A 13,370-nucleotide genomic window follows, 5' to 3' on the forward strand; every position below is an offset into this window, starting at 1 on the left:
AATAATGATTGAAAGAGCAGTAATTGAAAAGGTGGAGTCATATACTTATCTGGGACAAGTTGTTAGCTGTAATAATGATAAATGGCTGGAAGTCAAGAGAAGAATAAATTTTGGATGGATAGCATTCAGGAAATATAGTCACATACTGAAGAGCAATATCCCAGTTTGTCTGAAACGTAAAATAATGAACCCAAGTATACTGCCCACCATGACTTATGGAAGTGAAACTTGGGCACTCACCAAAAGAATGGAAGAGAAGCTGAGAACTACACAGCGAAGAATGGAACGAATTATATTGGGAATCAGACTGTTAGATAAGAAGAGAAACATGGATTAGGCAGGAAACTCAAAGGACATTCTTATCAAAACTAAAGAACTAAAATGGTCTTCGGCAGGACATAGCTTGAAGACATGATGACAGATGGACTAAGAAAATAACAGAATGGTACCCAAGAGGAGCTAGAAGAAAACCTGGAAGACAAAGCCAGAGATGGATAGTTGAAATTTATGAGTTTGTGGGTAGTAAACAGATGGCCAGTGCTCAAAACAGAAGGAACTGGAAAGTTGCTGGAGAGGCCTTCATCCTGCAGTGGATTGAAAATGGCTGATGATGATGACAGAGTCAACAAATGTTTGGTAAAGTAACGCCGAGAGCGAAAGAGAACACCTAGTTTTTAGTAATGTGCTTTATGCCAAGAGAATTTAGAAGTCAGGGTAATCCCCAAGATCTTGCCTAGAAATAGGAATGTCATCGAAGATAAGCATAGGAGCAGAAGAATCCTTTTTGCCAAGATATAAGACAGGACTGGGTTTTAGAAGGGTTGAAATTAAGTTATCTTTGCCCCACTGGAGAATTACATGGAGATCAACATTTAAAGATTTGGCAGTGGATATTTGAGAAGTTGAAGCTGTTTGAGCAGTGCAAGGTTTCTCAAACTGGAAGGTGGAAATCAATGTGCTATCCTCAACAAAACTATGGATAGTATATCAGGTCAATGGAAGAAGGTTAATATACAAGAGGAAAAGTGTGGAGAAAGAACTGAACCTTGGGAACAGGGGCATTAGTGGAGAAGTTAGAAGACAGAGAGCCGTCTACCATCACCCGCAATGAGAAGTCAGAGAGAAATCTGGATACCCAGTTACAAAGAACAACTGGTAAACCATAGGATGGAAGCTTATTTAGAAGACCATTATGCCAAACACGACTAAAAGCCTTTGAAATATCAAGAGCAACTGCTTGTGTTTCACCACTTTTCCATTGAATTTGTCCACCAGTGGAACGACACTGACAGAAGCCATACTGGTGATCGTTGATAAGATGAAAGATTACAGATAGTTTAAGAGTTGGCAGTTAATTGATTTCTCCATTACTTTGGAAAGAGTAGAAGTAATCGCATTGGGATGATAATTGGATGGAAGGGATTTGTGACCCTTTTTAGGAACTGGCTGGATATGAGCAAATTTCCAAGCAGAAGGAAAAACACCTTTGGAATAAGAAAGTGAAACAAAGACAACACAAAACAGGAATAAGTTCAGGGGCACAGGTTTTGAGAACAAATATCAGAATTTTGAGCTTTCTTAGCATCAGATTCGGTTTGACGTGATTTACCGAGGTAATAAAAACATGAGTTGGAAGAAAAAATACAATGCTAGCAGGTCAGCTTTATCTTTGACTGATGTGGCAATGGCACCATTTAGTTTTGACAGAGATGGGCAAAAATTGTGGCCAATAGCTTTAGCAAAAGACCTGAATGCTCGGCTATCATTTGGAGAAGAAACAAGTTTTCTACCCTTCGCCTGTTCAAAATCTAGTTTGGACTGATTAATAACTGCTTTACAAAGTATAAATAATACTTAATAATAATTTTTATTATTATGCAATGTCTCTTATAAAAACTTAGTACTGGAAATATTTTATAATAAAAATTCAGAAATATACGATTTCAGAGAATATAGGCGCTTAATAGTTCGTGATAAAAAATATTGTGTTCAAAGGGGTTCGTGATAAAAAATATTACATTTAAAGGGGCTCGCGAGTCATAAAAGGTTGGGAACCACTGGCCTAGTTGATGCCGATTGGACGTTGAATGAGTTTATAACTGGGAAGGGACTAGAAGTGAAATTATTACAATTAAAGGAAAAAAAAAAGTTGAAGGCACTGGGAGCTGATGGAATCTTTCTAATTAAAGAGATAAAAGCAAGCCTTCAGCTATTTACAAGGTTTGTCTGAAATACAATGCTATTTTACAAGGTTTGACAAGTTCCAGGCATGGGTAAATTTAAAGAAAACCAGATTAAAAAGATTTCTTTAACACATTTCTATTAATGCCCTCTACACATTATCAAATTTCTATCCTTTCCAAGCAGATTTAATTTGGGAGAATGAATAATGCAGGGGAATGAAGGAAGGCAATTTTAGTTATACAAACCACCCCTGCCAAAAACTCCTACATAATCAGTGCAGACTGCACTGATTATGTAGGAGTTTTTGGTTTTAGAAGACCTAGCATTGAATTGTTGTGCAACATGAACCATCTCCCTTTTCCTATGAACTGGAAAAGGAACTTGTTCAGTGAATTCTTTTAATCAAGCAATCCAAAATTTTAGTGCTCCTTATTCACTGCCTTACCTGGTGTATCACTGTCATTTATTTGGAGAGGTCAGATCGATTCCAGTTAACGATTGGAGGAATTTCTAAAGTCTTCTTTATTTGGGGGTTGTAGTTAGCAAATCTCAGGCAGAGAGCTGCCTCAAGTTATTTCTGAATTTTTCAGTAAGCACCATTTTCAAATTAGCCTGTGAACATACACAGTGGGACAATAAAGTTCCAAGACTGGTGCTTTTGCAGTCATGTTTGATGAGTGAAGATAAATGGAATTGGCTTGTTGTAGTTCAAACTTCCTCCAGCAGATGGTGGTACAGAGATTGTCAAGTAGGCTGACGAGTTACAAGTAAACCACCAGTTTCATTAGTAGCTTTGATGTTCTGTGTCATGATTTTGCAATGGAGCAATGAACAAATATCAAATCTTGCTTTAAACTTGGAAAATCTGCAAGACATAAGAAATGTTAAAAACTGCTTAAGTCATACCATTGTGTTTGAATGGTATAAGCAGTTCAAAGATGGATATGAGGATGTTTGCGATGACACAAGAAATGGGGATTTGCCAACCTCTCATAATGAAGATAGAGTTGCAAAAGTTCAGAAAATTGTGGCAAAGGATGGTTGATCCTTTCCCATAATTTTAAACACATTAACATTACTAGATCCTGTTACAGTAGCAGCAGGATCTAGAAAAGCTGGGCAGATGGGCTGAGAAGTGGTAACTGAAGTTTAACATTGACAAATACAAAGTAATGCATATGGGTAGAAGTAACCTCAGAGAAATGTACCAACTGTGCAGGGTGATAGAGAATACAAAATATGGGAGTAACTGTGTAGTCAGATATGAAGTTTTCTGAGCAGTGCAGGCAGACCATGGGGTTTTGTCAGTGATATACAAGAATTTTGCTAGTAGGGATAAGATGATTATTCCTTTGTATAAAGCAATGAACAGGCCACGCCTTGAGTACTGTGTACAGATTTGGAGGCTTCATTTTAGGAAGGAAGTAGAGTTGCTAGAATGGGTACAGAGAAGAGCAACAAGATTAGTGAGGGGGATCCTCTTACCAAGAAAGGCTTAAGTTCTGCAAATTTCAGTATCTGGAGACTAGGCACCTGTGAGGTGATCTGATTGAGGTGTATAAGCCCTTGAATGGTTTAAGCAGACTCAGTGCTTGATGGAATTCTTCCTTTTACTCAGATTACAAACCTGAGGGGATATAAATTCAAATTGAGGAAAGATTGTAGAATAGATGCATGGAAATTTGCCTTTAACCAGCAGGTAGTTGATTGCTGGAACAAACCTTTATCCGTCTTTGTAGAAGTTGATAGCTTAAATAAATTCAAGGGAGAACTGGAAAAACTTTTAGAGCAAATGGATGTATGAGATGTTTTTTTTTTTGATGGGATTCTTCCTTTTTCTCTGATTACAAACCTGAAGGGGGCATAAATTCAAATTGAGTAAAGATTGTAGAATAGATGCATGGAAATTTTCCTTTAGCCAGCGGGTAGTTGGTAGGTAGTTAATTGCTGGAACAAATCTCTATCCTTTCCAAGCAACATGTGGACTGAGCATCACACTTCCATTTCATGATAACTGACTTTGGATGCTGCAGGCTATCAGCAATTGTGTGAATCAACAAATTGAAATACAGTGCAACCTTGATATAACACGGGTGTCAGGGATTACTTTAATACCTGCATTGCAAGCAAAGTGCATTATAGCCGAAAAATTTTACCCATGTTCACTATCATGACATTCTAACCATGTCATCACCCCTCATTAAAGTTTTGATTAATGAGGTGATGACATTGAGCCATCCACATATCTTCTGGGTCAGTCCCTATGTCACTGGACTTCTGTTTGTCAATTGTCTTCCCACTTGTGATTTCCTTCTCAATCAGGTAATGTGCAGTTGGAGTTTCTGCATCCATCTCAATCGAAGCAGCCAGGTCATTTGCTCCAAGACTGCCACCAAGTACGTTACAAGCAGTCTTTGCTTCTTGTTCTGAAAATGCTGCTAGTTCAAGGTTATTATTAGTGATCTCGTCTTACCGATAAATTTTTTCCAGCAGTCTGTTATAACATTGCATACAATATTGGATTAATGTGGGAGAAAGCTTACTTTCTCCCACTTAATCCAATATTGTATGCAATGTCCTTCAGTGTTAATGTTTACAGAAAATCTAGAACTTGAATTTCTGAGTTCACAACACCAGCAAGCAGCCCATTATGACAGTAGGCTTTGAAGGCTCAAATAATGCCCTGATCTGTGAGCTGAATTTGTGCAGTTGTGTTCCTTGCCAGAAATGCTATTCTGATCTTGCGAACTTTTGATTTCAGGATATCAGCCAAAGGTTGAACTGGGGCAGTGATCCAACAATAACAGACTTTTCTTCAAGTTATTTGGAAAGCAAGTGGTGTCTCACCAATGGTACAAACTCACTTTCAAACCATGAAGTAAAAATATAATAAATCATCCAAGCATTGCTGCTATTTTTATAAATCACAAGTAGAAATTTCATGCTGACATGTTTAAAACAATGGGGACTTTGACTTTTGCCAATGTACAATGGATTTAGCTTGTGGTTTCCAGTCTTGTTTATGCACAATAATTCTCTGTTAGTTTTCATGCCTGCTTTGTTGGGCACCTTTTTAATATCCACTAACTTATCAGGGAGAAGTTTATAATATAGCACTGTTTTGTCACAATTGTACATCTGTGAATTCACCACCAACTAGCTTATGGAATTTAAGTACCTGTGTTTTCAAATTTACCCCATTTATCACTACTCCACTAAGCTTCTGTAGAAAACAGAAATCAATATCTGTTTTCACAATGACCAGTTTTCTTTTGTTAGAGGGCTACTTCATCTTCTATGGAGTGTATGAATGAACACAATTTTTCTTCCTCTTTCATTCAACTGTGGATTGATTCTTCTGGAATTCCACAATCTCGAAATATACTGCATTTTGTTTTGCCACTTTTGTAATCTAAATTAATCGTTAACTTCTCTTCAACTGCATATTTTTTTGGTGGTCACTACTTCAGTCCTATTGATTTATTAATATTTACTGTGTACAGTCAGTCCTCATATAGCACGATAGTTGTGTTCCTAGAAACCATCGTGCAATATAAACAACAGGCCCTATGGGAAAAATAGGGTTAGGTGCCGACCTCCCAAGATTGAACACATATTTGTAACCAAAACATTACCAAATACAATAAATAATCGTAATAAAATACTTACATATTTTATTATGACTATTACGTAATAAAATATTGCTAATATGCTTTTGCTTCTATCGTAAGCAAACATGTTTTTTGTTTGATTTTCTATCCAAACAGATGACAGATATTCCATCTCTTCCAATTCATTGTGTCTTAATCTAATGGATTTTAATTACACTTTGAGTTGTTCCTGCTATGAAAGTTGTTTTTATTTTCTCTGCATTCTTTGTAATTCTCGGGCATTGCCTCATTTAGGTCTGTAGCACGTGCAATATCACATGGTCTATCATTTCGCTCAAAGTGTTTCACAATTTCATATTTTTTCTCTATCGACAGAGGCGGACTGGCCATAAGCCTTACCGGGGAAACCCCGGTGGGCTGGAGGCCGGTGTTATTTTGGCCATAAACCATAGTATGAGGCCACTATAAATTTTCCCCGGGTAAGAATTTTTGACCCAGTCTGCCTCTGTTTATCGATATTGCTTTTCTTTTTCTCTCTGAATCTGCAGTGTCTTCACCAGGACACTTCCTTTTCACACCTTTTAAGTATTTTACTCATTTTTAGGGAATAAAGCACAATTACAAAACGAGGAGGCACACATAAAGCTGCGCGTGTGTAGCAACTGAAAAAACAACACCGTAAAGGCAGAGATACTCTATTAACACCTCACATTTTACTAACGCACATTTCTAGGGGTTTCTACCATAAAACAATAAAAGCAATTTCCAGTTGCGGTTCTGCTAGTGGAATCTTAAAAACTCGTAGTAAACTCGATCTAATTGCATTTGTTTGCGATTATACCGATAGCTGGAATTGTGTTGGTTTTTACGTTATTATGATGAAATGTGTTTCCTCTTCACTGATATAAAAAACATAAATACATTTTCAGAATCTTCTCTTCATTCCTATCGTATTGCGTTCGACTGCCATTTCCTGTAAACACAAAAGCGAATCGTGCATACGCGAATTCGGTTCGTGTTATATAAGATATCGTTCCCCTATTTATAAATCGTGTATGATCGAATTCGTGTAGTGTAAACACGTGTTATACGAGGACTGACTGTATTTATCTCTGGTGTCCTAGAATTTACTGTGTTTTTAGAAAATTAAATCAAAAGCAAACTGTCTAGGCTATCATAGCGCTGTAGTGATGTGACATGATTTCTCCATAAATCATAGGCTATGCATAAATCCCATGTCCGTTCGTGTATATTTTTGTCTGGGTTAGCCCTTAGCTTTGTAATTGAATATAATGCACTTGTCAAAAGGTAGCTGTATTCTTCTCCAGAAGTAGCTGTTTGTAATTGGTGTTCTATTGGTGCACTCTTTTATTGCATCTCTAGCTGAGGGGAGAAACTGGATATCTACAGTAAGTAATTTTTTAAGAGTCCTGTCACATGATCATACTTACAGTGTATGGAGGTTGCACTGTACTATAAAATAGTGTCACTCTGTATTAGGTTTTATTGTTAACCATCTGAGAATGCTGTTAACCCAGTGATCTTTGGGCTTTGGCCTTTAAAAATGTCATTTGTCCACAGTCAACCAGAAGTAACTAATGTTTTTTAATCAGTTGTCACCAGATCTTTTAAAAACTCGAGGCCCTGCTGTGAGCATTTTCAAAATGTAGTGTAAAGTTTCATTATTTCAGCAGTTAGAAAGAGCTCAAACCTAAATACTAACACCTTTGCTGCAGAAGTACACCAGCATCCCCAGAGAGAGTCAACAGTAAAACCTAACAGAGTTGCACTATTTGGAAGTCGTTTGCAAGAATTATTTCAATTTATTAATAATCAGTATTGATATATCCTGCTTCTTAATTATGTAAATAAACAAGCCAACAATGGTACATATGAAAATAACACTGCTCTTGAAGTCAGGTCACCTAGGCTTTATATGTGACAATGAGAACAACTAACTTGTGTGGCTCATATGCCTCCTTTTATATACAAGTCTCATTTTTGGGATGGTTCAATGGACTATGAAAGTGGATATCTGGATATTTCTTGGAAGGTAGCATATATAGGAATTTGCCAGTGACAACAGAGGTAATTATTCCACTATACAAACCAATGGTTAGGCAGCAGTAGTTTCTTTATTCTTTATGCAACATCTTCAGTATTGCATAAAGAATAATGAAATTTGTTAAGGGCATTCTTATGAAGGAGACTTCAGTTCTTAAGAGTTTGTAAACTAGGCTTGTGGGGTGACCTGATTGAGGTGTTAAGACTGAAAGGTTTGAGTGAACTAAAAGCTGGTGGCATATGTAGAAGGAAATAAATTTATATTATTCAAAATTTAAGGAGGGTTTTGACAAATACTTGAGAGAAACAGGTAAATGAAGTGAGGGAACACGACCTTGCTTACTTTTTAGTTACATTTTTTTTTGGCTGATCAGTACTACATTTTTTTTTTTGGCATCTATACTACATAAGACTGCTTGTTTTCTTAATTTTGCCAGAACTACTAATAATCAGCCAAATCCTACATAGAAGAACTTCATAAACTACAAAGGTGATGTCAATAGTTTCACATATGACTTGTTCTTATACCTTTGGACAGTCAAAGTGTCTCCCTCAAAAATGTGAACATGGTGCAGCCATTCATTACAATGTATCTCCATACCACCATTACAATACCAATCCATTTCCCTAATGTCTGAGGATTAGTAACATGTTCCACATGCTCTCTCTAGAAGAGAAGACATTTGAAAAGTCAGTTTCAGGCTGAACTTGACTTAGCCCACAGGTCATGGCTCCAGAGACTGCACAAAATCAGGTAGCTCTGTTGTTGAACAGATGGAGGGAGAACACTAACTGGACTGTCTTGTATAGAAGTCCACTTTCCTGAAACTTTCTGTATAAGTCTGTAATGGTCATTCTGGGCCACTGACAAGAGCTGCCTGGTGATCAAATTGCTTTTAAGTGTTAGATAATTATTATTGAACTTCAGGACATCTGCCCTTTCTTGTGTTTTTGTTTCAAGAACCATGAAATTCCCATTGTTAATACAATTAAGGTCCATATATCTTGGCTTTGAAACTGCCCTGCTAGTAGCCACCACCTGCTTTGAATCTTCCAGACATTCACTTTGCATTTCTATAGAAATAATTCCTAATCTGCACTACATTACATTAGAAATGAGCAGTATCATTGTGGTGGGCATTTTCATAATCCTCCTGATTTGCATGTTCTTGAGCTTGAAATAGTATTTTAATGTCATATTCAGATATACTGCATTATTGAGGACTGGCGTCAGTCCTGGAATATAAATTCACACTTGAGATTGAGCTTGTACACTTCCACAGAAAATGCATGGCCAAGTGATAGCTGATTCACTGAAAAACTAGTTGCATGACTAAATTCTTCTGGCCTTCACTGCCTCAAGTATAAATGGAAATTTATTTAAATTATATCAGGGGTGTCATATTTTTATAAAAATATTTATGGAATTACATTTAAACAGCAATTTTACTTTTGGATATCAGTACATGTCTTTATAATGATCAACTTTTACATTTGTTTTCCAATACAGAAACAAGGTAGCATAAAACATACATAGCCTATTTTCAATCTGGAATGCAAAGAATTTTTTTTTTTTTTTTTCTTTTTTGTTTATGAAAGTAAAGTATTGAAATAATGGAAAATTTAAACATTTCATAGAGCAATAGGGTAGGAAGGGTAATGTATAAAGTATATAACACTGTAATAAGGTCAGTAATTCAGTCACCAAATAAGTGGTACAGAAGTACCACAAACATCTGTTAAGAATTATCTGTATTCCTTTAAGAAATTAAAGACATATTTAAGCATTTCATCTTGAACACAGCTTTGCTCTATGCAAGTTTAAATGCTTAAATTTTCATTGTTCTGCACTTCGATTTATTTGCTCATTATGCTATTAAAAGAACAAAAAAAGTATTTTTAAAAAAAATCAATCTTATGTCATTTTGCATTACAAATTATGGTTATTAGCTGTTTGTGGTTCTTTGTTGGCCAGTTATGCTGAAGTTGATGGACCTTTTTTTAAGCTATTCAGAGATTTTCAATATTTTCTGACCGAAGGACAAAATTTGGCCTTCATGTATGGGGGGAGAATAAAGCATAAGAAAAGTGCTCTTTCTTATAAAATGCAGAAGCAAAGCACACATTTTCCCCCAGTTACATTTCTTTCTAGGGCAAACACCAATTCTTCTGTGACTCAACTTCAAGCAATCTACAAAGTTTTGATGTGTATTAGTACACACTTTACATTGGGTGCAAAGAAAAGAAACATCAGTTGAGCTTGGTTTGACAACCTTAGAATCCATGCCTTAGACTACACAAGCAATGAATTCTGACTCACACCAGAAATGCACATCTAAGTCATGATGTATTGAAGTGGGTTTTGTGACAACCATTCTTTAGGGAAAATTTGAAAGAACGATGACAAAATTTAAATTTAAATTAAAGTATTACAGAAATTAAACTTTTAACAAAACTTTATCCCCTAATGCATTTAAAATTAAGCTACTGGAAACAAATTAACTGAGCAGAAATACTTTAGAAAAGTTGAGAATTAAATTTACAAAATATTGTAGGAAAATTTATTTTGCAAAATTACTGAAATTAAATTTAAACAAATTTTTAAAAGACAAAATTTTTGTTTAAATCTTAATCCCCTTCCTTTGAATGGTTTCGGCAACCTAAATTCTGACAGTATCCTTCCTCTTTCTCAGATGACAAGCAAGCAAGAGAGGATATAAATTTAAATTGAGGAAGGATGGTTGCAAGATAGTTTTGTGGAAGTTTGCTTTCAGCTAGAGGGTAGTTGTTTGTTGGAATAAATTTGAGGAGGAACTAAACAATTTATAATTTGATGGGTGATGTAGGAAATAAAATTTCTTAGCTAAAATAAAAAAAAAAAAAAAAATATGCCAACCTAAGTGATCAGAACCTTCTAGCTACTCATTTACCACAATTAAAATCCCAGTTCCACGATACGATATTCACACCAAATCACTGTATTTGTGATTTGGTGTACGAATATTATATGAATAGCCCTAAGAATGTTAAGTTTTAACTTACAAAATTGCTAACTAAATTTAAAAATAAGCTAACAAACGGGACTATGACTGAAAATTTATCTATTTATTGAACACAATTTCATTTGTTAACTGAGTCAAAAAAAAAAAAAAAAAAAAATGGCAAAATTTTCCAAAAAACTTCAAACAACCTTGTTTATAACTTTGAACAGCTTAAGCTGTGGACACTGAATTCGAGTGGTGCTAATCTGGAGGACAACAGAATCACTGGGAAGTTCCTAAGTCAAGGGAACTTCTGATTTCATCAGAAGTTGATCTCATATCATTATATGTATTGATGAAATCAATACGTTTGAATTTAGAATTCAAATTCATACACACCCAGCTAAAGGGAAATGAAATTTCATGAATTAGTGCTCCACTTCACATATCATTCATATTAGCATAGATCAGAAACATGCAAGGAAGACAAAACTTGTCTGTTATGTTATCCACTCATATCATACTCTTTTCATTACCAGAAAGTACCACTACACTGCCTCTCAAATTGTGATAAACTGTTAACCTCACTCACCCAGAAGGCAAGTTTATTCCAATGGTCAATAATATGTGGACAAAACATTAACTTCCTGAAATCCAGAATTCTAGTTCCCTGACCTTCCACTCCAGATACTGTTGATGTGAGTTGTATTTCAACCTGGATTTTATATCCTGTTTCAATGTGAAAATTACACCATTCCTTCCCCAAGACACCTGATTTGCAAGCTCTATAATCCATATCTTCATAGTATTTTCTCATATGGACATCCCTTTACTGTTCTCATCAGACAAGTCATTCATCTCTGGACCCTTTCAAGAAGCTCAATGTCTTACTTTAGATGTAAACTCCAGACCTAAACAAAATATTTCAAATTCCATCTCATCCCTGACTCATATAAAGGAACAACAACCTCCCTGTCTCTAGATGCAGATATATGGAGTACCACTGTTAAAACACAACTGCTGCCATCATGTATGTACACAACTGTAAACATAATACTATATTTTTATAGTAATTCTATTTAGTTTAATAAATTATGGTATAATTGTATGCAAGTTTATCTGGTTTTTAACCATATTAACAGAACTGACCCATGTCACTGAATATTATACAGATACTCAGCCAACTTTTATAATATTTCCACAGCTGAAAAACAAGAGGGGTAATTTTATTTATTTTTTTTATGCTGGGAGAATTAATCATATAAAGAGATGATCTCCCTACTAGTTGTGCTGCTATTTACATTTCCCATTTGTCCATCTCTGTCTTTGTCATCAAATTGCATGTTGTCATTTTTATTGTCACATTTCTAGATATTTAATTGTATTTTAAGCAATAACTTATAAAAAGGAGTGTGTAATTGAGCAAAACAACTAAAATTATGATGTCAATAAATTAATAATTTTCTTTATTCAAGAAGTGCACAATTTTTTTGTGCATTAATTCATTTCATGTGGATAATCACTATACTGCTTTAATATTTACATACAGCTGCAGTCTTGCAATTTCCAGAGGAACTCAAGAAAAGCTAAGTGGCTTAAACAGGGAAAGAACTGTGTAGACATTACTGTAAAAGTAGGCACTGTTTTCTTCCACCTTTTTCCGAGAGTCATCAGACACTGTTGTCATGAGAAGATGGTATATGTCTCCAAAAAACTAAAAGTAAATTACTATTAGCAAGAGCTTATTAAAAAGAAAAAAATATATATATTAAGTAGTATATCAATCTACAAATTTTATAATACCATTATAAGACAGCAGGCATAGAAAATTTATGTTTTTCTAATAGTCATTATATACAATAATATAAAAGTTAGTTACACAGGGTGATTACAAATAGTTCTACAAATTCAAACATTTATGACTATTTTTCATATGAAAGGAAAACAAATGATATGATAATCAAGAGAAATAAATACATCAAATTTACAGATGTGTAATATGGGAAATGGAGGTGATGCTGCAGACATCCCAATGAAATTCAATTTCCTTCCACACTGTAAGGAGCGTATCAAGTATTACTTGTGGATTAACAATAGTAATCTGTCCTTTGATTTTCATTACTGGCAGACTGTGGCAATGGACTGCATTTTTGAGAGGGGGGGGAAGAAATCAAGTAGGATCAGACCTGGTGAACTAAGAAGCCATGGCTCATTCTGCAGCCTAAATTCACTGATTCAGAAACTTCATTGCCTCGTGGATTAACTGGAGACTTGAGGGAATCTGCAAGGCTCAAGGGAAGAAAGTTTTATCAGTGTGGCCTGCATTTGTAGGTAGTAGGAATCTATTTGGCAGAGATGGCATTCATTTGAACAAAGGTGGTGCAAGGATTTTTGCCAGTATCACTGAGGATTCCCTAAGGGTTCAGGGAAACTGCTAGTTAGGGGGAGAAGGATAATTTAGATCTGCATTTATCTGATGATATGGGTCAAAATAATGCTTGCACTCGCCTCACGAATTCTTGTTTGTTGC

General features: G+C 35.4%; 1 protein-coding gene across 1 annotated transcript in view; it reads right to left on the bottom strand.

The window, feature by feature from the left end:
- Nucleotides 1-12,402: 12,402 nt before the first annotated feature.
- LOC150077456 (dynein axonemal intermediate chain 7-like) overlaps nucleotides 12,403-13,370 on the bottom strand; it is a 325,962-nt gene continuing 324,994 nt past the window's right edge. The window contains exon 19 of the mRNA XM_090385907.1: nucleotides 12,403-12,554. Within this exon, the coding sequence (XP_090242033.1) occupies nucleotides 12,417-12,554 (138 nt within the window). The 3' untranslated portion in view covers nucleotides 12,403-12,416. The remainder of the gene's footprint in view (nucleotides 12,555-13,370) is intronic.

This window comes from Mastigoproctus giganteus, chromosome 12, assembly GCF_048544385.1.
Source record: "Mastigoproctus giganteus isolate SK-2022 chromosome 12, ASM4854438v1, whole genome shotgun sequence".
Taxonomy (NCBI): Eukaryota; Metazoa; Arthropoda; class Arachnida; order Uropygi; family Thelyphonidae; genus Mastigoproctus; species Mastigoproctus giganteus.